Here is a 24,766-nt window from a genome sequence, read left to right on the forward strand (position 1 = left end):
ATGGTGGGCAGGGCTTGGGCACTCCTTCTAACGATTGGATTGAAGGTACCACATGTACTCATGTTACATTGCTGTTTCGTACTGATTAACGTTAATTTGTATTAGTGAGTTGTTTCATCATTGTCCCTTACTACCTCAAATAAGGGTTGGGATTTAGTATCTCTCAAAATAAAATAGGTTTGTTTTTGGGTGTTTTATCAAATATCTTCCTTCTTCCTTTGAAAGCTTCTATATTTAGAGTTGAGAAAAAAATTATATAAACCGATTGTGTAAACATTTATTTTCTCCAAATTAATTATATTATCCGCGTCATCAAAACAACGGTCTGCGATGGTGCTGGTCCATGTACCCGTTCAGGTGCACCTGTTGGGTGTGGGCGGTGACGGCACTGGTTGGATCCGCACCGTAGGATCTTATCTAACTGTCACTGATTACTGGGTGCAATCTAGGGACATGACTAAGGCTGCAAATGAACCAAGCCGCTCGCGGCTCGGCTCGTTAGTGGCTCGTTCAAGCTCGGCTCGGAAGTTAAACGAACGAGCTCGAGTCGATTTTTTCAGCGCGTTTTGTAAACGAGCCTAGCTCGAGCTAGGATAAGCTCGGCTCGAGTCGGCTCGCGAGCCGGGGTATATATACTTAAGTTTAGGATTTTTATTGTTATTTCATAATTTGTTCTTTCCGTTTTCACTTTCTAGTCAACCAAGGGAAGCGAGAGCACACGCATATCAGTACACCCCCACTCGATAGGAAAATGAAAGATATATACCTTCACAATCAAAATATTTTTGGTTATATTAGGCCTATGCGAGGATATATATACATTTTTCGTTGGTTCGTTAAGGCTCGTGAACAAGCTCGAGCTCGAGTCAAGCCAAAGCTTGCTCGGCTCGAGCTCGACTCGTTAAGTTTTCACTGAGCTCAAGCTCGTGTTCGTTAAAAACTTAATAATCGAGCTTGAGCTCGTGTTCGTTAAAAACTTAATAAACAAGCTTGAACACCATAAAGCTCGGCTCGTTTGCAGCCCTAGACATGACCCAATCCGTCTGTAAACCATAATTCCAGAAACTCTCCCTTTGCTTTCTGTGCTGTTATTCCGTTATTTGGCAAAATTAACGGTTCTTTTTTTCTTTTAGGCTCGCAGTATTCTGTCTATCCTTCGTTCGTGTGGAGGTAGGCTGAAGATCATTTGATCCAGCTTCGTTTTATCCTCAAAACATATTCGCTGCAACCCAGTGCACACTAATTGGTGGGGGCAAATACACTTTTCAGAAAGCGACATTGTAACGTGAATCAAAGCGGATTCCGTCAAATTGTTCAAGCTCAAGAAGGCTATAGATTTTGAAGGCTCTAGACTTAATTTACACCAGCCAAAACCAAACGAAATGGTCCATGACTGTATTAAATCTCGTGCTTGATAACATTGAAGATCTTGCATTAATGGAATTTTGGAAGTGCATAAAGTTTGGCAACCTAGCTCATTTCACCTCCTGCAAAGTCAAAATCACTCGGCTAGTTATGAAGTAATCTTTCCACTAGTCCACCTTTTGCAGCCAATTTCTGTTGTGTGAAAACAGGTTGCATAGGCAAGTACATCTTTTGGGAACCATTGCCCCAATGGGACCTTTGGAAGGAATCTCCAGAACATCGATAGAATCGTTGCTATCTCGGGTTTTACTTCTCAACATGTTGCTTTTTCATGTTCATGAGTACTGCATTATATTTTCTTCATTCATCTCCGGAAACTTTGACTGCGTAGTTGTATTGGTTTTTTCACTTGTAGTAGTTGCATGGTTTTTTTCAGGTCACCCTACGCGGGCCTAATGAATCCCTAACCTGGTCTATCTACAAGCGCGGGGTGGATCCCGTTATAGTGTATAAATCGTGGGCGGTTGCTGGATTGTGATAACGAGGTATAAGTTTTGTGTTCAAATTATTTGTCTTCGATGGCAGCTTATTTCGTTGGCTAATTGATTGCGGATGTATGGCTATATATCATTCAATTGGCTCTCCCCACTTTAACCTGGACCTCTCTAACCTGTATTAGGAGCTCCCTACATTGCATTGCTCTTGCATTCATTACTGTTTCTGTTACTATATAGAGGTTTAACCCTCATTTTCTTCGCTTACTATCAAACTGAAAAATGATCCTGGGGTACTTTGGCGCATGCTTCATAGCCTTGGTTACCATAGCCATCTTCCATTTCATCCGTAAATGGAGGAATCCAACATGCATCAATGGAAGGCTCCCTCCTGGTTCCATGGGCTTGCCCCTAATTGGAGAGACAATTCAGTTTCTCATCCCTAGCAAGTCCATGGACGTTCCATCTTTCATCAGTAAGAGGATAAAAAAGTAAGTATTTCCTTTCTTAGGCTTTGCGGCTAATCTAGTAGGATGGCGAGAAAAAGGCCATAGGTTAGCGAAGTGGAGATTTGAGACGTATTTCGTGGTTTTAAGAAACGTAGGGCAAGGATTTAAATCTCATAGGGATCTGGATCTTGGAGTCACCACAGGGCTCATGCTCGCTATGTTACACAGTGTCGGACACTCGCATTTGGGTAAGTTGTGAAGTACTGCGTGTCTGATACTTTTAGTTAGATATTCGCCTAGAAAGCCATTTCTAGCCTCCTATGTTTACTATAGGCGTTATAAACTCTCATACTATCTATGAAATGGTATATTGTAAACATATTTTATGTAAAAAACCTAATAGCAGAAAATAAGAATGTTTTACAGTGTTACCGTGTCTTTGACATGAGAATTGAGATGAATCCAACACTTCGACCCATACCCACAACCGATTCGCATGACATCAATACATCGATGGCAAGAAATTAAAAATAAGTGTGGGACAGGAGGATTGCATATCCACAGTGCGTTAGTCAGGAGACACTGGGACAAACGCTTAGATAGCGCTACCGAAACATAGAAATAAAAGGCGAGAAAAGTTGTATTATGACTACTTATTCTCATTTTTCTTCTCATTCTTGTTTCTCAAATAGATATGGACCAGTGTTTCGGACTAGCTTGGTGGGTCGACCAGTTGTGGTGTCGTCTGACCCTGATTTCAACCATTACATCCTTCAACAAGAGGGGAGGTTGGTGGAATTTTGGTACATGGACTCCTTTGCTAAGCTATGTGGACAAATGGATGATGGTTTGCCTGTTACTGCGTTCGGGTTAATCCACAAATACATAAGGAACCTTATTTTGAATCACTTCGGACCAGAAGTCCTCAAAGAAAAGTTGCTTCCTGAGTTGGAAGAATTGTGGGTACGGGCCCTTCAAAATTGGAAGGCATGTGACTGCGTGGAAGTTAAACAATCAACTTCAGCGGTTTGTACACCACCTCTCATACTATTCTCCAAAACTCATTCCTAGAATAGTTTGTTCAGCACTACACCCGAAAAATGAGATGTATGGTGTAGATTCATAAGTTGAGGTGATGTGAGCACCACTAACAATGAATCAAAGTCCATTGATTCTACTTTTTGGGTACTTTTCTACAGATATAGTATTGTGGTTATAATCTCACTTTAGAACAGCGATGCTATAAACTGGGAAGCATACCAAGAGAAATAGCCACTCACTCACTTTGATGTTGTAGATGCAACTTTTGCACGGTAGAGAAATAGCCACTCACTCACTTTGATGTTGTAGATGCAACTTTTGCACGGTGTTTTATGTTTCTTCGCTACTTTTTGTAGGCATATTTCATTGTTCCTTCCTGCCTCTATACTTCTATCTTTTCTCTACACAAATTGCAACCATTTTTTCCGAACAAGTTCATGCAAAACGGATAGCTGAAGCGTAAATATGCATGCCCAAAATGGAGAAACTTGTTAGTGTAGCCTAGATTGATTCTAGAAGTGGGAACACTATTTAAGAGTTGGATTTGGACCATGTATTGTTTTCTGTATGGGTTCCTTGGGCATCTTAACGTGAAAGTGGATATTGGATTACCCATATATCATGAACCCAAGTTTGACCAATTTTTTTATTTATTTTTGCAGATGATGTTTGATCTGACTGCAAAAGCTCTATTTGGCTATGAACCTGATAAATCTGGTGAAGACATGGGCAAAAACCTAACTAACTTTTTGGAGGGAGTAATGTCTGTTCCTTTGAACGTTCCTGGCACTGCCTTCCACAGATGCATGCAGGTAATTCGAGAAGCTTTCACAAACTTGAGTATGCATTTGTTCTACATGTCATTGATTCTACAGTATTGGTACCTACTCACAACTTTTACCCGTTAAATTACCGGGCAAGTGCAACCTATGGACAAGACTCATATAGGATGTGGCCCGGCAGCCTGCATCATCCGACTTTGAATTTGCACCTTACATCATATTTCCTAGGCATTTTTCTGGGTATAAACTCTGGGTGCATATTGTTTTTGAAAGATCATAAAATGCAAAAACGACATGCACAGAAGAATCGATGTGTGGCAGATTCATTCTAGAGGTGTTTTTTGCTACACCTAAATCTTGACTACTCTTTCTCTTTTCTGTCAATTCTCTTAAACATTTCTTTGTTGCTATCTTTTTCATCTCCGGAACCCTGCTTTATTAACTTTTTGACTTCTAAGAATTAATTTTGAGCCTTTTATTTTTAAGAAGATGCCATTGCCACATCATTTTGATTGTATTTTCTTGTGAGAATAGAGATTTTATTTTCTTCGTGCAGGGACAAAAGAAACTGCTAAAACTGGTAAACAACGTGATTCAAGAAAGAAGAGCGCACCCGGAAAAACGTAGAGGAGACTTCCTTGATCAGATATTAGATGACATGAAGCACCAGACATTCTTAACTAATAACAGTGTTCCGATCATAACATTTGGACTTCTACTTGGTACCGTCGAGACAGTGTCTTCCACTATAACTTTAACCATTAAGTTGCTCATCGAACACCCTCTTGTTGTTGAGGAACTGATGGTACGTATTTGCCAAATTTCCATACAGTTTAACGTGCACAAACTTGGCTTGTGGGGTTGAAAGTTTAACATCAACCCGTATTTTATCAGAGGGAACATGAGGAAATTCTAAATAGAAGAGAAAACCGAGAAGCTAGGATCACATGGGATGAATATAAATCCATGACCTTTACCATGCAAGTGAGTCCGAAACATGGCAATCCCTTTCTTTCTTTCGTTTTTTTTGATGGATAAGGCCTTCTTCCCATTCAGGTTGAAGGACTTTCTTGCTCACCCTGTACGTTGGAGATTTAGCGCTATTGCCCATTATCATGCAAATTTAAGTGTGAAGCATAGCTCTAAGTCTTCCACGTACTGGGAAGAAGATAAAGTTGGCCCATGCAAAGATCTTGATGCACTATCTCCCTTAACAGGAGATTTTTGCAGCTCTGGCAAGAGACACGTCCTGCTTTTCTTTGTAGCTTGCCTTGTACTAACTTGTTATGCGAAAGTTTAGGTTATTCAAGAGTCACTGAGGCTGGGCAATATTGCACCAGGAATTCTAAGAAGAGCAATCGGGGATATAGAAGTAAATGGTATTCCTTTATCTGACTAGCCTTATTTCAAGTTACTAGTATCACTTCATTCTTTCCACTAGTTAACTAATCCTGGAATATTTCACAGGTTATACAATTCCAAAAGGGTGGACAATTTTTTCTGTTCCTGTGGCTATTCATTTGAACCCAGAGACATACAAAGATCCCCTTTCCTTCAACCCATGGCGTTGGAAGGTAATGCGTACCATAGTCACCACAAAACTTGCTTTTCCGGAAACGTGTCACATAACGGAGATTAAACTCGTGAAATTTGCAATCTAGCTTCTGTCGCATCAACTGGACATTTTATCAAGCTTTTTTTTCCTGAGAGGGTCAATGGGTCCCAGACTCCCAGTGTTGTAGGGCTCGATTGACCTCTCACAAAATATTGCACCGGATGTCCAGTTGATAACAGAGTAGGAGCCTAATCCTGGAATATTCGTTCTGAAGTCCTGGAGAACCTAACACAGCCCATCTAATGTTGACTTGGGAATTTATTTGTTTATATGTTTTGAATAGCTTTGACTCTTATTGTTCCAAATTCGTTGGACAACAGGATTTGGGATTTAGCGCGACGCAAAAAAATTTCACACCCTTCGGTGGAGGATCAAGGCAATGTGCTGGAGCTGAATTTAGCAAACTCTTATTGGCTCTGTGTATCCATGAACTGGTCACCAAGTACAGGTAATTTTTTTGTTCTAAGATGCTAGAGTGATTTTAAAATAGTGGATAACAAAAAGTGAAATATTGTCGATTTAATTTACATGCTCGAGACGATAAAGTAAGATAGCTTTGCCAGTTATTTTTAAGGAAAGGATTGTTACGTACTAAAGAGGGAATCAAAACCGAATTTTAAGGTAAGTCTAGATTGTACTTGTCACTGTGAAATCATATTTGGTTACGACGGGAAAGTTAAAATGGTTTATAAGGTAAGGCCCACCAGCTACTGTAAAACTCCTCAAAGACATTCATACACCTGCAAAACAAAAACAACTACAAAAGGCGTACCCATGTATCCCCAATGGATGGGGGTATAGGTGCGAAGGACCGTAGATAGACTTAACTTTGGCAATGCATGCGCAAAGTGGCTAGTCTCAAAAAGTTTACCGCTGAAATAGCAGCCCCCTATACCTCTGAATCCATGGAACTCAAGGGACATTATTGTTATGATACATATTATAACACACTGGCAATTTATGAGATTCAATTTTGGCAGGTGGACTAAAGTCAAGGGAGGAGAAATCGTTCGGTCTCCTGCTTTAACTTTTGGCAATGGTTACTACATTAAGGTCACAGATAAGTTCTAATGGCAACAATAGGGAGATATACAGATTGCTACTGCAATGGAGAAGATATTGTTGTTCGGCTTCCGTGATTCTATATGTGTGTGTAGTTTTCTAGCTACTTGACAACTTGGTATGAATAATTGGAACCTTTGTAGCTACTTGACAACTTGGTATAAATAATTGGAACCTTAGATGTATACAGGAGGGTGCTTAACTTCTGCATCTAAATGTGGTATGGTATTTGGCTGAAATGCATTTGATTGTTTATTTGTCACTGTGAAACCAATATTGTCATATGAGATGAACATGAACCAGTAAAATAGGGGGGGAAACTGTAAAAGAAACAACCCAAATGAACTGAAAGAACTGATCTGAGACTAGAGGACTAATCTTATATAAGCATAGGCGATTATGTGACAGTAGTTCCCTACTTCCTTACGCAATACTTAGGCCAATGTGGAGCGAAATCAATTGTTTCAAAGTGTTAAATAAGGAGGAAATAAGATAGGGATACATTATTCAAGACTTCATCACGGTACCAGATACAGCAGGGTGTTGCGTCAGATTGAGGCGGATTACGTAAGGTTTAGGTAGAGAGACGCAGTATAAATGGTCCCTGACCTTTATCCCACCGGTTATCAGTGTCAATGCGGGGTCATAGCAGTACGCAAGTGGTTTTCCTTCCAAATCAATGGCCAAAACCCCAGAGTTTATCTTCATATCGGGTGTTCCTATGTGTTTCTCCATGATTGCCAAAACCTTTCTGATGAAAGGGTATCTCTGTGCTAGATCAAAAGCAACTGTAAGTCCCTGCAAAAATATGCACAAAACACGGCGATTTACCATGAGTACGTATAGTCTTACTTATCCACATTCATTCCAAATTTAATGTTACAGTTCCAATCGGTTATGCCTCCAGAAGATTAGAGTGGTGGATTGGAAAGGACAAGTAATCTGTGACACATGATTTGCATGCAGGACGTTCAAGTATTCACAAGGTTTTTAAAGATTGATAGGATAGTATCGTTCGGTATCAATCAGGTGTTTGGCCTCTCAGTACCGACACCTTCCAGTACTATCAGTAAGAATGAAAATCTCGCCTATAGCCAATTTAGTGGTACTTTTCGACACAAACTCAATTCACAACCCCATTAATGGATGATTCGGAAGCTCTTTTTGAGCACTGGCGTGGCCTCTATGTGGCAAGTGAAGTCACTAGACATTGCTTAGTCATTTAGTTTCAAATCAAACGAAACCAAATCAAACCAATCCGAGAAAAGGAGCCAATGGTTACCACACAACATACCGCAAATGAAATGCATACTGTAAATCAAAAGAAAAAAAAGAAGTGATTACCAAGGCTAATCCAATCCAGTATTGGCCTTCTCCATCGTAGTGTATGTTGTCAGGAGTCCCAGGCAAATTATCAATGAAAATATCGACAGAGCCTTTCTTTTCGCCTTGAATGTAGTACCTTTTACACCTCCTCCTGCAATTTTAACTGATTAGATTCAATTGAGAAGCTGGAAAATTCAAACATGTTTGGAACTGTTTCTTTTCTGGGTTTGGCTTTCCATGTTTTTCTTTTTTCTGAGAAGTTTATGAAAAATTCAATCGAAACAATACCCATTGCTTTTTCATAGGAGCTAGGCCCCTGTAGTGCAAATGGACCAAGGAATTATCGTGCGCTTAGGTGAGGTCTTTCGAGCTATCATCATCACGATCCGAACTAATCATTTTATAGAATTTTTTGAGCACTTTATTTGCATTAAAAAATCAGGATTATCGAGTATTTATAATCACATGAACGAGAGAGATTTGTTTTACAGTTTATTCTCTAAATCATACTACTAACCATTAATTTGTTTTTAAAAAAAAAAAAAAACTAATTAATTTTTTTTGGTACAAATAAATCTTTCGGCAAAGCCAAGCTTTGTAAATGAATAATTCATATTGTGGTGATGATATCTCCTAGGTCCCTTGTGAGGCTTACTATACTTCTGTAGTGTGTTGCTGCACTAAAGTTCCAAGTCTTTTTTTTTTTTAATATCCTGGAAAAGTAAAAACAATCTTTTGGTGATTTTTGAAAAGAGTTTTTCCTCAATAATTACTACTAGTTGCTAAAAAAGTTTTTTTTTTTTTTTTCTTCTTCCTGTTTTTGATTTTTTAACAAAGCTAAAATATACTTACTATACCCAAAACGAAAGACAAGGAGAGAATTATAACCTACATAGGGGATTCACAGAAGATTACAAACTGTTGATCTGGTGAGACTGCAACTCCATTAGCAAAGTAGAGATCTCTCACCAAAACTTGGGTCTGCTTAGTTAAGGGATCATAGCTCATGAATCTGCCATAAGGTCTGCCCTCCAACATGTCCCATGTCGTCTCTTTTATGTCATATTTGCTTGATGCATCCGTAAAATACACTACTCCTTCACTCGTAACATCAACACCGTTGGTTAACTTGAATTCCGCGCCCTCAGCCTCGTGTGTCAACACTTCAAGCTTGCTGTCTTCGGTCACTCTCAGCAGCCCCTGCCAGAAAGAGAGATCATATGCTTATATATATATGCTCAAGATGGACCCATCAAGTTGCACTACCAATGTTGCCCATCAGCAACACCAAAATATTGAAGAACTAAAAGATAAATTTTAGAGTTCATCTTCAGAAAATCGGAGTGTAAACTGGCTCAAAAGGAGCGCTAGATATATGCGTAACACATATAAGCCGAACGTTGTTTTCGGAGAGCTAGGCAGATTTAATTTCTTTTAGCTCGAAATAGTTACTATTCCTAGTTTCCAACCATTCTTCCTCCTCCTTGCTTGCGTTTCAAAACTTTCCATTGACAATTGCAAAGTTGATTTTTCTCGATGTGATATATGAAAGCTATAACCTTTGAATTTGTAATTTCCCCATCTAACACTTGGACCAGCTCCATCTCAGATAGTATTATTTTATTTTATTTTGAAAATATGGGCTCACCACCTGGCCAGTTGAATAATCATATCTGTGTCGATATGTTTTCCATAGATAACCTTAACTAGACCGAAAACATTTTTTCAGTAATCTTACCTAATCTTAACTAGACCGGTTGACATTTTCATATTCACTTCTGGCTCACTTTGATGATCGTAACCCTTCTTTGTATAATAGAACTCATCGAGAAATTTAATCGTGCTTATCGACAATCATACTGGCTGACTGAACACCGGTCAATGTGATTTTAGAACACATGCATATTATTTTTTTCTAAGCAAAAAGAATTTATTAATCTTTATAAAAGATTACAAAGATTAAAAGGATCAAAGTATACCGACAGAAAACCATCCAAGATCTAAAAGAAAACAAGACTCCAACGCGAAAAACAAAAATCAGACGAGACCGACCTGAAAACACCATGACCTAGCAAGTAGAAACGAAAATCATATGCATATATTATTAAGAAAAAAGAACTTTGAATTCGGAATTTCGTAATGGAAGATAGACATGATCCTATCCTTGGATAAATTTCTCAACAAGCTCCATAAAACGAACACGAAAATACCAATAATGGAAGGGTCCAGTTCTGTCTCATGAAAAAAATACTGATAACAATTAAATTTTTTTTTTGGTAAGTAAAATAAAAATAATTAATATTATCCAACCTTAACGGCGTCAGCAACGATAACTTCGTTGTCACGTCCCAGAACGAGTCCCAGAGGCCTGCCACCAGTGTTAACCCAGTTCTCTGCAACCGAGTCCGCTGCAGACTCGTTCACTGTGACTCGCTTGATCCAACCATCACTACAACCCGTGTATATAACTCCCAACTTCGGGTCGTAAGCAAGGTCTTCGGGTTCCAACAATTCCCCGACCCCGACCCGCTCCGCCTCTTCAAGCAAACGTGGGTTTTGCAACGGGACGAAAACGGGCTGACCCGAGAACTCATGGGTGGGGAAAGGAGCCGGGTCGAACGAGTCGAGCCGGTAGAGAATAGCTGCGGCTAGTACAGGGAGAAGAAGGGATAGTAGAAAGGTGTTGGAGCATATGACGGTTTTGCTCATCCGAGTTGGGCTTGACTCGGGCATTTTGGTTGTGTTACAATGGCTGAGTCAACGTTGTGCAGGGAATATATATACAAACGAAAATTCTAAAATTAGCCCAATGGACTGACGATAGTAGGTGTGTGAATGTGTATTAAAGGATATAAAAAGTGCACAAAAATACGTATTTTTCTTGTCTTTTAATGTATTTATCGTCAGCCCAGTGGACTGACAATAGCAAGACCGATATATAAATTATGGTTGGGAGTGTTGCTTTTTGAGAGCTAGATAATAGATATAGAGAAAAGTCTCCGATATACATTTTTTAAAAAAGGTGTGTCATATGCATCTATTTGATAATTCATTCATAATATTTTAGTGTGTTTTGTAACTTTTATTATAGAATTCATAACTTTTCAACAATAAAATTCGTAATATTTTTATTATGATTCATAACTTTGAAGGGCCTATTTATGCTTGAGATCATGACAGTTTTACATACAATTAACGCCAATAGGCTTTTATCTTTTCTTTTCTAAGAGTAGTTGTAACTTGTAATCATTCACTCGACTATCTTAGTCGGTTGTACTTCTACTTTGGAGATTCATAAAGTCTATTTATTAGTTTTCTTCCATATTTCATCCACTTCATTGTTTTTTCCAAAGAAGTCCTGAAAACGGTAAGGAACCAAACTCCACTTTTACACCCCACATTCCAACAAAATCACAAAACAGTTTCCCTTGATTGGTATTCTCCGTCGATTGGATAGAAATCAGAAAATTTGATGACAACACCCGTCCGTCTTAGAAATTGTTTGCTGGAACGTCACATGTCGAAAATTTGGGTAATTTTTGGACAAAAATGCTCTTTGATAGCTGTATTCATCTTTTCCGATCACTCTCTCTCTCTCTTCTCCGATCACTCACACACACACTCTCTCTCTCTCTCTCTCTCTCTATTGATCCTCCTGCATGCGCTTAGCCATGGCAATCATAGGAACACAGAGGAAATAATGGCGGAAACTACCTTCAAGTCACCATAAACTTCACTGACTTCACCACCTCCACCACTATCAAACTTTCCACCACAATCCCAAACTACCATACAACCACCAGGCACTAATCACTACCACCGAATTTATGATGAACTCTCAAATCCCAAATCCCTAATTTTGCAAGTATTGCTCCAATTATTAGTACCCAAAAGATACCCAAATTTCAAGGGTTTGACAAATTAATAAAGTCTATTTAAACCCTAAACCCTATCTTAGTTGGTTGTACTTCTACTTTGGAGATTAATAAAGTCTATTTATTAGTCTTCTTCCATATTTCATCCACTTCATTATTTGTTTCCAAAGAAGTCCTGAAAACGGCAAAGAACCAAACTCCACTTTTACACCCCACATTCCAACAAAATCACAAAACAGTTTCCCGTTGATTGGATAGAAATCAGAAAATTTGATAACAACATCCTTCCATCTTAGAAATTGTTTGCTGGAACGTCACATGTCGGAAATTTGGGTAATTTTTGAACAAAAATGCTCTTTGACAGCTGTATTAATCTTTTCCGATCAATCTCTCTTTCTTCTCCGATCACTCACTCACTCACTCACACACACACACACACACACACACACACACTCTCTCTCTCTCTCTCTCTCTCTCTCTCTCTCTCTCTCTCTCTCTCTCTCTCTCTCGATTGATCCTCCTGCATGCGATTAGCCATGGCAATTATAGGAACACAGAGGAAATAATGGCGGAAACTACCTTCAAGTCACCATAAACTTCACCGACTTCACCACCTCCACCACTGTCAGACTCTCCACCACAATCCCAAACTACCATACAACCACCAGGCACTAATCACTACCACCGAATTTATGATGAACTCTCAAATCCCAAATCCCTAATTTTGCAAGCATTGCTCCAATTATTGGTACCCAAAAGATACCCAAATTTCAAAGGTTTGACAAATTGATAGGCCAAAAAATTAAGGGAGAAGATGGAGTTGGGTGACATCAATTAGAGATGGAAAAGAGCTGTTGTGAAAGGGTGGACGGAGCAGTAGAATGTTGTTCGAACTTTGGAGGGGGAGGAGCAAGTCGGCCTTTGGTGGAGGAAGAAGTCAAGCGCGAAGGGATTTGTCAAACCCAGTTAGAGTAGAGCTCGTCGGCGTTGGAGGAGATGGCCGGAATCGAAGCTTCCCTTCCGTTGGTGGCACTGCTGGTGGTGGTGGTCGCCGTGTCAATTTCAGGGGGGGTGGGGTAAACAATTTCAGGGTTTTGTTTTTAAATTTTCCTGTAAGGGTATAATAGAAAAAGGTATTTTGGTCATTTCCTCCATTCCATTAACATAGTTAGCATTTTTTTCATTTTCAATAGTTGAAGGGGTCTTTATGGCGATTTTAAATATGAGAGAGTGTTCTGGAGAAAAAGTGATAGTTGAGGGGTGTCTATATACTTTTACCAATATTTTTTTAACGAAAAAGTTTACAATACACACGAAAACTGCAATGTTAGTTTGTTAGTAAGTTTGATTGCTACCAAGAATTGACCCGAATACTGGGGGACTGTGAGACATACACAAATCTTAAAGAAGAAAATTACAAAATTTTGGAGTTGTTGGGGTACCCGTCAGTCTCAAATATAATTTAAAGGTTAGTCCATCGATATTGAGTTAGATTGAGGCGGATTATATAAGGTTCAATGAGCGAGCCGCAATATATATAGATGGTCACCCATCTTTATCCCACCGGTAATCAGTGACAATGCAGGGTCATAATAATGTGCATGCGGCTGTCCTTCCAAATCAACAGCCAAGACTCCGGAGTATTTCTGGAAATGGGGTTTCCCTGTGTATTTCTCCATGATTGCCATAACCTTTCTGATAAAAGGGTATCTCTGTGCTAGATCAAAAGAAAACGTAGTTCCCTGCAAAAAATTGGACAAGCGCGACGATTTACCATGAGTAAGGATCTTACTTATCCGCTTGCATCCCAAATTTAACTCAACTGTACAATTCAAACCGATTATGCACAATGAAAATTAGAGTGGTGGACTGAAAACGAAAAGCAATCTGCGCCACATGATTTGAATGTATTTTTCAACCGCTGATCCCACAGATAAAAAAAGATCCTCCCAACTAGATTGAATGAATGACCTTTTTTGATTCATTGCCAATAGCTCTCTAATGTGCTCTGCTCATGGACCAGTGCTCTGGTACAGAATTTCTGTGTGAATTCATCATGCGTAGAATTGAATGAATGGATAAATTTGATTACCCAAGCTAAAGCAATCCAGTATTGGCCTTCTCCATTGTACCACCGTATGTTGTCAGGAATTTCAGGCAAATTATCGATGAAAATATCAACGGAGCCTTTCTTTTCGCCTTGTGTATAGTACCTTTTACACCTCCTCCTGCAAATTTTAACTAAATACATACGATTGCCAAGTTCAAAATTCAGATGTTTCTACTTTCGTTTCCGTTTTCCATGTTCCAGAAACCATAACTCTGGCAAGTTCGCAACACTTACTGCTTTGGTATCATCGAAAATAAAACTAAAAGCAATCGTTTGGTGTTTCTTAAAAAGAGCTTTTACTCGACAGTAATTTTTCGAGAAATTTTTTTTTTGGGTGCTTTTTCCACAAAACTAAACGGAAAATAAGAAACGAAAACAACCATTTCTGAGGGAATTAGAGCATACATTATGGTTTCACAAAACACTACAAACTGTTGATCTGGTGAGACCGCAACTCCATTAGGATAGTAGAGATCTCTGACTAGCACTTCAGTATGCTTAGTTGAGGGATCATAGCTCATGAATCTACCGTAAGGCCTGCCCTCCATCAAGCCCTGTATGCCTTCGTGTAGGTTGTGTTTGCTTGATGCATCCGTAAAATAGATCATTCCCTTAACCGTAATATCAACACCGTCGGTTAGCCTGAATTCCATGCCTTCGGCCTCGTTTGTCAAAACTTCAATCTTACCGTCGCCAGTCGCTCTCAGCAGCCCGAAAGAGAGTGTTTCAAACGTTCAGATCATATGCTTGATTATCAGCTCAAGAATAACCTCATCTAGTTGCACCACCAATTTCCAAAATATATATACTCCTTCCGTACCTTATTTAGAGTCTAGTATTCCATTTTGGGTTGTCCCTTAATAAGTGTCCATTTTGTAAAGTTAATGGGTAAAAGTTGGTACATTGTCTATTTTATCCCTAAAAATAGATTCTATTTTGAAAAATTAGTGAATAAAAGTGTAATGATGATAGTTAAGTAAGAAAAAGTTGATATGAAAGGTATAATAATGATATCTTTTTAATAAGTTAGAGTTACGAAATATGACAATTAAAAAGGGACGGAGGGAGTACTTGTTTAGGAAGGGTCTCCTATTTTTGGTCCAAAATTTAAAGGCCCTAAGTGGCGTCCTCTTGGCCTTACCCTAAGGCCGGCCCTGATTGTGTAATCCAAAACTTTCTTGATGCATGTTATTATAGTTTCTGTCAAATTCCACGCAGCACCAAATTGTCTAAAATCATTTTACAATAAAGTTTGTTCTAGATCAATTTGTTACGTAAACAAATCAATTAGCTTGAACATTGTTTAATTTAAAACTCATTAAGCTTACAAAACAAGTTCGAACAAGCTACTACTTGGCTTGCTTGGCTAATGATATAAAAATATATATATATATATATATATATATATATATATATATATATATATATATATATCTCAAGCTACTCGTGATCGATTTGTATTTGACTCAATTAAAGCTCGTTTGAGATCCCCTTGTTTTATAAAAAGCTGCTTGTTCAAAATCGGTTTGTTTGTGAAACAAACCAAGCTTGAACAACTTAATACTCATCTCGTTCGGCTCGTTCATCACCTCTAACCATGGTCTCTTATTTGGTAGTAACTCGTTCGGTTCTTTTATCACCTCTCTAACTATGGTCTATTATTTGGTAGTAACTCATGATACCAGATCGATCTATTTTTTTGAAACATGATTGATTTTGATCATCAAACTGAACTTAGAATGATCTAAAAATGCCAAAACTGAACCGGTGCAGTTTTAAGACGAGGCACGTCCTCATGTTATATGTGTATACCCGATATGTGTAGATACTTAATCAAATCTCCTAATTTCTCATTCAGATTGATCCTATAATCCAAATAGAAAATTAGAAGATTGGATCAAACACCTACGCATGTCGGATTGAGCTGAATTTTTACATAGCTACCCAAAAAATTATATTAAAATTATTAAATGGCTTTGATTATCCATGAGATATCCAAAATGGGCCATGTGTGCCGGTCTGTGCACCATCGTTGGGCTTAACATTTTCGTGACTATAACAGGATTTTCATGACAAAAATCAATAATGCTACAACCACAAACACTTACACGATCACATAAACTCACTCACATCACCTATAGGGTCCACACGTATTCAGTGTGTGTGGACCCTACTTGATATGGGTGAATTTGTATAATTGTGTAAGTGTTTGTAGTTATAGAATTATTGGACAACAACAGACGATACTAAATGAACCTTAAAGGCGTCAGCTACGATAACGTCGTCGTCGTGTCCCAGAACGAGTCCCGAGAGGCCGGCCACCGGTGTTAACCCAGCTCGCCCCCAACGAGCCTGCTGCTGACTCGTTCACTGTGACTCGCTTGATCCACCCATCATCACAGCCCGTATATATGACTCCCAATTTGGGGTGGTAAGCAAGGTCTTCGGGTCCCCACAACTCCCCAACCCCGACCCGCTCTGCGCCCTCCAGCAAACGTGGGTTTTGCAACGGGACGAAAATGGGTTGGCTCGAGAACTCGTGGGTGGGCAGAGGAGCCGGGTCGAACGAGTCGAGTCGGTAGAGAAATTTTGGGCATTATGCCCATTCTTGAATACAAATATTACCCAAGGGCCTTACGGCCTTATTTAATTCGTGCTGGCCCGAATTTAAACCCAACTCTATTGGACCAATGTCTCCTCCTTTATTCAATCCACTAAACTTTTGGTCAAAATTGGGTGTAAACAGCTTGCAACATCGGTAGGTGGAAAGGAGTTAAAACCTCTCAACGAGGTCCTTCTGTCTCTCACATTTTGTTTGCGGACAATCTCTTGTTTTTTGGCAAGGCTACTGTGGAGAATTGCTATGCTATTAACGAGGTTATACGGGATTTTTGTGTCCTATCGGAACCAAAAAGATCAGTTTAACCAAATCGAAAGTGATTTTCGCCGAACATGTGATTTTCTCCTTAACTTGCCAATATCATCCGTGTTCCTCTGGCTAATAATCTGGGTACATACTTGGGGTTTCGTATGCAACAAAACCACCCAAACAAAATTTTCAAGATGTCACTGACAATGACAAAGTTGAGGCTAAGCTTGTGGGGTGGCGTATTAAAACTCTCTTTGGCCAATTATGCCACTCTCATTAATACTGCTAATGAAGCGATTCCGGCTTTATGTTATGCAGTGAAACCACATCCCTTGGTCGGTTGCTAACACGCTTGGCAGAAACCGGCTTATGGCATGCAGTGTAACCACTTTAGAAAGACAAAAATCGGGCATCAGAAAGAAAAAAATCGCAAATGAGTTGGCCATGGCCAAACTTCATTGGCGCCTTCACAAGGAACGCAACTATCATTGGGCTAAGGTCTTAACCTCCACATATTCTAGCTCCAGTAGGAAACCTTTTCGGCCCTCCCACACTTGGCGGAGTCCGACCAAAGGTTGTGACATTTTCGCCCGCGGTTCCAACATTGCAGGAAAAAATGGTCTAACTACTTCCTCTTGGTTTGATCACCGGGTGGGGTAACGGCAAAATTAGGACTTAGGAGTATGACTGAGGGCCCTCTGCTTAGATCGAATTGAACTCGCAAGGGTCAGTAATGTTTGGATTGATAACCGTCGGGAAATTCGAACCGATAATCATCACATTGGCAAAAGAAAAGAAACTCATTTACCCAGAAACGAGAAGAGAAACTCTTGAATGCAATTCCTTACGGTCACCTCATTATTCAGCCACAGTAAGCAAACCCGTGAATAGAGTCGAACAGAATTCAATTGACGCTAAAAGATTACATACAGTAATAAGGAGTATTATTCAAGACTTCGTTACGGTACCGGATACAGCAGGATGCTGAGTCAGATTGAGGCGAATAATGTGAGGTCGAAGTAGTGAGCCACAATATAAATGGTCCCCGATCTTTATCCCACCAGTAATTAGTGACAATGCGGGGTCATAATAACGTGCAAGCGGTTTTCCTTCCAAATCAACAGCAAAAACCCCGGAGTTTTTCTCCATATGGGGCGTCTCTATGTATTTCTCCACCATTGCCATAGCCTTTCTGATAAAAGGGTATCTCTGTGCTAGATTCAAAGCAACTGTAGTTTCCTGCAAAAACACGGCGATTTACCATGAGTAATGGTCGGTTCTTATCCTAAGGCATTCCAAATTTAATACCACAATTCAAACCGATTATGCATGGAGAAAACTGGAGTGGTTGATTGGAAAGTAAAAGCAGGTGTTTGGTCTCTCAATACTGATATCTTCCAGTAAAGGCAGGTGTTTGGTCTATTAGGGATGAAAATCGCTCGCGTATTGGGTGACTTAGTGGTACTTGTCGATACAAACTCAATTCACAACCGGGTCATAGGACTCGTGACCAATATTGATAATTCGCTGCTCTTTCGAGTGGATGATCTTAAAAAAATTCTCCCAGTTACCTCCTTTCAAATTACAATCTTCTGTCATTTTCTAGTTCTGCAAATCACAGCTTCCTAATATGCCCTGCTCGTAAGCATTGCTTAGCTATTGGACTCCACAGTAACACAATCTTCGCACCGCTCCTCAGTACTGGTATACAGTGAGCATATTTCGTGTGTGCAATGTTGAATACATAATGTAAATGAAAGGAAAAGTTCAATTACCGAGGCTAGTGCAATCCAGTATCGGCCTTCTCCGTCATACCGTATGTTGTCAGGCATGCCAGGCAAATTATCGATGAAAATATCAACAGAACCTTTCTTTTCGCCTTGTATATAGTACCTTTTACACCTCCTCCTGCAAATTTTAACTAAATAAATTCTGATTGCGAAGTTCAAAATTCAAACATGTTTGGTGCTGTTAAGCTGTTTTTTCCGTTTTCTATTTCTCCATAACGTTGAGAAGTTCGAAACACTCATTGCTTTCATATCCTCAAAATTCTAGAAACAACTATTTGGTGTTTCTTGAAATGAGTTTTTTCTCAACAATAATTTGGCAAACAAGTTGTATTTTCTGCAAAATCAAAACAGAAAACGACCACAACAATTGCGAGGGAATCAGAACCTACATTATGGTTTCACAAAAGACTACAAACTGTTGATCTGGTGAGACAGCAACTCCATTAGCAAAGTAGAGATCTCTCACCAGCACTTGGGTCTGCTCAGTTGAGGGATCATAGCTCATGAATCTACCGTAAGGTCTACCTTCCATCATGTCCCATGTGACCTCATTTAAGTTGTGTTTGCTTGATGCATCAGTAAAATAAATCATTCCCTCATCTGTAATGTCAACACCGTCGGTTAGCCTGAATTCCACGCCCTCAGCTTCGTTTGTCAACATTTCAAGCTGGCCATCTCCAGTCACTCTTAATAGCCCCTGCACAAAAGAGAGTTTCACATGTTCAGATAATATGCTTATGGGCTTGAGGTGGATCGACCACCCAAGTTGCACTACCGAATAACTACAGTCCCAGGATCCCTCAAGCAACACCAAAATTGTAAGCATACATTTCTATAGTGGTTGAATCAGCTTTAGTGGTACACCCATACCGGCACGTTAGACCTAATTTGTTGGCAAGAAATTGCACTATCCATATCTTTAGACACATGACACACATATGGTTTGAAACTCATAGCCACTCAAAGACTTGAGTATCGAGTTCATCCATCTATTCTAATATATTAAGGGAGAGCACCCTTTGGTGTAACCATTTTGTGAAGCTGTGTCACAAAAGTGATTTCCACTTTTGTCCCAAATAAAATAACTATTTACAAATATATATTTTTTACAATGGCACAAACTAAGTGCTAGGTTAGAAATATAAAATCTCCTCACCCCAAAACCGCAAGAACCCACGTTCCCACTTCCCCTCTCAATTTTCTGCTTCCACATAACAACTGTCCCTCAATTCAAAACAAACAAAACCCTTGTCTCTCAAATTTTCGTGTACCAACTGCCCAAGCAAGGCAACTTGGGTAAAGGAGAAAACCAATATTTCTTGCATCTTAAATAGAGGAAATCAAACGAGAGAAAGAACTGCATTTGTAAAAGTCTTCTCTTTGGTCTATGGTATGCTATTCTCTTTGACCGTTATTACCTTTTATTGTTTTTAATTGAACTTTTGTAAAGATCAAAATTTTAATCCAAGCATTTGTTCTGTTATATTCAATTTCTAAATTCTCTCCTACTTTGACCGTTACTGCGATTTTTTCCGTGTTCTTCTTTAAGTTCACAAATAGGTATTTTTGCCTAATTTTACGCGCACACACATTGCGTGGGGAGCCGGCCACAAGTGGAATTTGCCAATAGTGCAATGCTTATTATGTTGTTGTTTATTTGTCACAATAAATTAATACTAGAAGCCGGGGTACACGGGATGTGTGTACAAGTCGGATTTTAAAAAAAAAATATGCACAATAACTTTCCGCTGATTGTTTGATCGAATTTTCACCAATTTTGTCAAAATCAGACTTGCACACGCACCGGGGCACATGCGTGTGCCCCGGCCTCTAGTTATATATTAAGAGCTATACTCTCTCGTTTTTCTTCCTCTTTTTTATCCAATGCGATACTATTCTTGAATCTTGACGCATGTTACTATAGTACCTAGTAGCGAACTAAATTTTACAATCCTATAAATGATGATGTACACATTTTTTTGGTTACGTAAGAATCTCTCGAAAGTAAATAGGGCAATATAGAAGGAACTTTGTGTAATTCTCTCTACTAAACTATAAGGAAAACCAGTGCATTACTCAAAAGAGAACCCCTTTAGTCAATTCCAGACATCAGCAAAATTGGATTATCCCAACCACCAATCCTTTCTCCATCTTGCTTGCAGCTAGAAGGAAAAATTATTGGGTGCTCGTGGAGCACTGTCATGTGATGCCCCAATATCTTCCTTCACTACACATTTATGTGGGTTCAGAATTAAGTGTATAGACCTGATACAACTATGTGATGGAGGACGGTTCTGGGACACTACGTGAGGCACCATGTGACAGTTTCCTAAAACCACTTGATAATTACTCATCACAAAGACTTTACTATGATAGATGACTTTTCGATTAACACTTGTCCTACTACAAGTCCAACTTAGTTACACAGAAGGGCCAGAACCCAAAAAAAAAAAAAAAAAACTACAAGCCAAACTCAAATACAGAAGTACATGGATTGATGTATATGGATAAGGGACTAGCTTGTTCCTAACTGAGCCAAAAACTGGAAAGGTCCATTCTTGCACTTAAGGCCACCATAGGCCCCATTTTGAATATAATTTTCCTAAAAGGGGCCACCTTTGTTTTGTTTGTTTTTTGGGTGGACTAGAATGGGAAACAACAACGGAAAATGACAGCTCAAGACGTGTTTTGATAATTAATATCCGCCAAAGACATTTTTAGCATTAACAAATGTTCTCAGCATATTCTTGACAGGTATTAATAATCAAAACACGTCCTTGGCCGGCATTTTTCCGAACAAGAAACTAGATTCTTTCATAGGAAACCCCAGCAGGGTCTATGATTATGAACTACGCTGATTTTTTTTAATAAATACTAGTCTACATCCATATGCTTATAACATTAATTAATATTTTAGATTCACCCCTCTTTTTGCTAGACTAGATAAGCTTTGATTAGGTAACCTAAAGTTCTCAAAAAGTTTATGCTCTCCTGCTGATAAAAGAATTGATCGGTTCAGTTCGGTCCAAACCGAAGCCGACCAAACTCACCCTTACTCCGACCGAGAACAGAATCAATCGGTTGGTTTTTTTTTGTCCGTCGATTTTTCTTTCACCCCTAAGTGTGGCTTTGACATGGTTATATTTATCTCGATCCACTTTAATGATAAATGTTCATTCCTTGTAGCGCTCATTAAAAAATTTAACCACGTCAAAAATTACATTAGTTGAATGTCGATCATTGTTATTTTAAACGTATTGATATGAAAATACTAAATGAATTGAAAATATGAACCCATTAATTTGTTAATTGACATCAGACCATCTAATTTTGACATGAATAAAATTATGACAAACTCCATAAAGTAAACGATTTTGATCATCCAAATGAACCTAAAATGATCCCAAATTGCCTGAACCACTCCAGTTTTGAGACAAGCCCCGTCCTCAGGTCATATGTGTTTCGAAAATACCTTAACTACAACAGATAATATTATTTGTTGGTAATTTTACCTATTAAGAACTCAAAAAGTAACAAATGTACCAAAAGGAAAGTATAATTTCCGAACACAACTATATCTAGAACTATTCAATGCATGTAGATTCATACAGTGTCGGGCGCAGAATTTGTATTCTGCAAAGGCCTGAATCAAATGTATTTCTACATTAACAAAAAATATAATCCATAATATACTAATGTATTACTATATTAGTATGTTACCAATAGCTAGTTCTGAAAAATGAGACGAGATTGTGTCTATATACATCACCATCACCGCCATTTAATTGTACTTACGACCAAAAAATGATTGATAACTTTAAATTTAAGAGAGTTGGCACATATATAAAAACTTTACGAACTTTTTCCCTTTCAGAGATTTCTAGGGGTCGATCCAATAAAACTTTTTCAAATTAATCTTCAAAAAATAAATGTAATTAGTGGAAGTATTTAGAGTTGTGCATGGGCCCGAGCCCCGCCCGAGCACCCAGAAACCCCCTTGTGTCCTGTCCACCTCTGGCTCCATATCCACCAAATGGCCCATCATCTTATATCAAACGGCTTCGAAAATAGTTGTATCCAGAATTACGAGCACGACAAAAGTACAAAAAGCACACGTTATTATCTAACCTTATCGGCGTCAGCAATGATAACGTCGTCGTGGTGTCCCAGAACGAGCCCAAGAGGTCTGCCACCGGTGTTGACCCAGCTCTCCACCACCGAGTCCGCCACCGACTCGTTCACCGTGACTCGCTTGATCCACCCGTCATAACAACCCGTGTATATGACTCCCGTTTTCGGGTCGTAAGCGAGGTCTTCAGGTCCCAAAAGCTGGCCTTCCCCGACCCGCTCCGACCCGTGAAGCAAACGTGGGTTTTGCAGCGGGAAGGAAACGGGCTGACCCGAGAACTCGTGGGTGGGGAAAGGAGCCGGGTCGAACGAGTCGAGCTGGTAGAGGATCACGGCGGCTGTTATGGGGACCAGAAGGGATAGTAGGAAGGTGTTGGGAGAAAAGATGGTGGTGATCCTCCGAGTTGGGTGAGTTGGGTTTGACTCGGGCATTTTTAGTGGCGTGGAAAAATGACTGAGGTTTTTGCAGGCAAGAGTATGAATTATTGCAAACCTTTAGGATGGACCGATGGAGGTGAATGGGACTGCTTGAAGTCGAGCTATGCTATATGCAAGGAAAACTTGCAAGCAACCGAGTATGGAAAAATGTGTTTGGATTCATTTCGGATCTCATAAAAATCTAAAAAAATATCTATAAATTTTTAAATATTATTCTGTGAGGTCCCGTGAAAATCAGTTCTAACGGATATCAGTAAGTATTATTTTTAAATTTATAAAACTGAAACTGCTCAATTTGTATATACGAATTCAAAAGTAATACTTACCGATATCCGTTGGAGCTGGTTTTTTACATAGTCCCATAAAATAATATTTAAAAATTTATTGATATTTTTCTAAATTTTTGTGGAATCCGAAATGAATCCAAACAAGTTTTTTCTTACGTGGTTTCTTGCAAGTTTTCCTTACGCATAGAATTTCCGGCTTGAAGTTTTCCACTACTTTTCTTTCTTTTTTTTCACAGTTTATACATCACCGGTTAGTGGAATGTTAGTATGTTGATCAACTGGGAGTTCAAAGACTATATATGAGTTATAACCCTAAATTCCAAACTGTCCCTCGTGAGGCTCGAACTCATGCCTCTACTGAAAGGGACATGAGACAATCAACTTCACGAAGCTTGTTTCTCCACGCTATTTTTCAAGAACTGCATTTAATTATGGGACGTAGATGTGATTGAAATATGACTGATAGGCGTGTACTTTTCTTTTCTTTTTTGAGGACCACAAACAATAATCAATTGCATATCATAATGAAATCTCGTTAACATATGATTGATAGCGTGTACTTTTCATTTGTGCTCAAGTTTAGTTAATGGAATCTCGTTAACTTGTTAACAAGTGTTGATGTACATGGGCTTGTGCAGGAGTCGAAATCCACTTTGAGGTCTCACAAAAATGATCAAGATTGTTCAATTTGTTTGAAACATATTTTTACGAGTCCTTATAAAAAATCAGCTCATTTGGATATCGATAAAAATTTGATCGATTTTCAACCCTAAATTTGCAAAAACAAAAATTGAATGAATTAATCAAACGCTTACCGATATTCCACTGAGTTGATTATTTTAAAGGAATTTTTAAAGTAATTATTTTAAACAAATTCAATAGTTTCAATAATTAATGTGGGATCCAAAAATGGGTCTCATGCAAGTTGGTGCACCCATAGTTGAGGATATTTATGAATATTTTGGGGCCTAACGGCCTATGTTAATGATAGGTCACATTTCATACTTTATAGCAAATGATGTTAAGAAAAGAAAAGGTCGATCTGCTATGAGTTACTATTGATATTGAGATCTTTTACTAGAAGCATTGGCTTAAGAAAAGAAACTCATTTACCCAAAAAAGAGAGAAGAAACTC

The 24,766-nt window shown here is 38.9% G+C and overlaps 4 protein-coding genes across 4 annotated transcripts; 1 reads left to right on the forward strand and 3 right to left on the reverse strand.

The window, feature by feature from the left end:
* The first annotated feature begins 1,919 nt into the window (after window positions 1–1,919).
* LOC131299075 (beta-amyrin 16-alpha-hydroxylase CYP87D16-like) lies at window positions 1,920–7,066 on the forward strand. The gene is made up of 9 exons (XM_058324635.1): window positions 1,920–2,350; window positions 3,001–3,334; window positions 4,012–4,161; window positions 4,688–4,936; window positions 5,026–5,115; window positions 5,432–5,510; window positions 5,599–5,705; window positions 6,067–6,194; window positions 6,727–7,066. Exons 1-9 carry the CDS (start codon window positions 2,142–2,144, stop codon window positions 6,815–6,817), a joined length of 1,437 nt encoding a protein of 478 aa, XP_058180618.1. The 5' UTR covers window positions 1,920–2,141; the 3' UTR covers window positions 6,818–7,066.
* An 83-nt stretch (window positions 7,067–7,149) lies between these two features.
* On the reverse strand, window positions 7,150–10,900 carry LOC131299082 (protein STRICTOSIDINE SYNTHASE-LIKE 5-like). Its single transcript, XM_058324642.1, has 4 exons — window positions 10,445–10,900; window positions 9,027–9,334; window positions 8,153–8,285; window positions 7,150–7,606 (listed from the first exon to the last, which is right to left on the reverse strand). The coding sequence occupies exons 1-4, from the start codon at window positions 10,865–10,867 to the stop codon at window positions 7,316–7,318; spliced, it is 1,155 nt and encodes a 384-aa protein (XP_058180625.1). The 5' UTR covers window positions 10,868–10,900; the 3' UTR covers window positions 7,150–7,315.
* Window positions 10,901–11,850: 950 nt separating this feature from the next.
* LOC131336268 (protein STRICTOSIDINE SYNTHASE-LIKE 6-like) lies at window positions 11,851–14,826 on the reverse strand. The gene is made up of 5 exons (XM_058372055.1): window positions 14,525–14,826; window positions 14,044–14,237; window positions 13,559–13,831; window positions 12,589–12,659; window positions 11,851–11,919 (listed from the first exon to the last, which is right to left on the reverse strand). The coding sequence occupies exons 1-5, from the start codon at window positions 14,770–14,772 to the stop codon at window positions 11,851–11,853; spliced, it is 855 nt and encodes a 284-aa protein (XP_058228038.1). The 5' UTR covers window positions 14,773–14,826.
* Window positions 14,827–17,818: 2,992 nt separating this feature from the next.
* On the reverse strand, window positions 17,819–23,451 carry LOC131299081 (protein STRICTOSIDINE SYNTHASE-LIKE 7-like). The gene is made up of 4 exons (XM_058324640.1): window positions 22,907–23,451; window positions 19,168–19,475; window positions 18,764–18,896; window positions 17,819–18,227 (listed from the first exon to the last, which is right to left on the reverse strand). The coding sequence occupies exons 1-4, from the start codon at window positions 23,336–23,338 to the stop codon at window positions 17,937–17,939; spliced, it is 1,164 nt and encodes a 387-aa protein (XP_058180623.1). The 5' UTR covers window positions 23,339–23,451; the 3' UTR covers window positions 17,819–17,936.
* Between the last annotated feature and the right edge of the window lie 1,315 nt (window positions 23,452–24,766).

Source organism: Rhododendron vialii, chromosome 8a, assembly GCF_030253575.1.
Source record: "Rhododendron vialii isolate Sample 1 chromosome 8a, ASM3025357v1".
Classification (NCBI taxonomy): domain Eukaryota; kingdom Viridiplantae; phylum Streptophyta; class Magnoliopsida; order Ericales; family Ericaceae; genus Rhododendron; species Rhododendron vialii.

Coding starts and splice junctions, on each gene's coding strand:
- LOC131299075 (XM_058324635.1), top strand. CDS start 2,142: ATGATCCTGGGGTACTTTGGCGCATGCTTCATAGCCTTGGTTACCATA. Junction 5,511..5,598: donor CGGGGATATAGAAGTAAATG/GTATTCCTTTAT, acceptor AATATTTCACAG/GTTATACAATTCCAAAAGGG. Junction 6,195..6,726: donor GAACTGGTCACCAAGTACAG/GTAATTTTTTTG, acceptor CAATTTTGGCAG/GTGGACTAAAGTCAAGGGAG.
- LOC131336268 (XM_058372055.1), bottom strand. CDS start 14,772: ATGGAATTCAGGCTAACCGACGGTGTTGATATTACGGTTAAGGGAATG. Junction 12,660..13,558: donor TACCGGTGGGATAAAGATGG/GTGACCATCTAT, acceptor GTTGTATGGTAG/TTTGGGATTGTGGTGGAGAG. Junction 11,920..12,588: donor AAGTTTATGGTGACTTGAAG/GTAGTTTCCGCC, acceptor GTTGTATGGTAG/TTTGGGATTGTGGTGGAAAG.
- LOC131299082 (XM_058324642.1), bottom strand. CDS start 10,867: ATGCCCGAGTCAAGCCCAACTCGGATGAGCAAAACCGTCATATGCTCC. Junction 8,286..9,026: donor ATCTTCTGTGAATCCCCTAT/GTAGGTTATAAT, acceptor TTAAAATTGCAG/GAGGAGGTGTAAAAGGTACT. Junction 7,607..8,152: donor ACTGGATTGGATTAGCCTTG/GTAATCACTTCT, acceptor ATATTTTTGCAG/GGACTTACAGTTGCTTTTGA.
- LOC131299081 (XM_058324640.1), bottom strand. CDS start 23,338: ATGCCCGAGTCAAACCCAACTCACCCAACTCGGAGGATCACCACCATC. Junction 19,476..22,906: donor TCATTGCTGACGCCGATAAG/GTTAGATAATAA, acceptor TCTTTTGTGCAG/GGGCTATTAAGAGTGACTGG. Junction 18,228..18,763: donor ACTGGATTGCACTAGCCTCG/GTAATTGAACTT, acceptor GTGTTTTTGCAG/GAAACTACAGTTGCTTTGAA.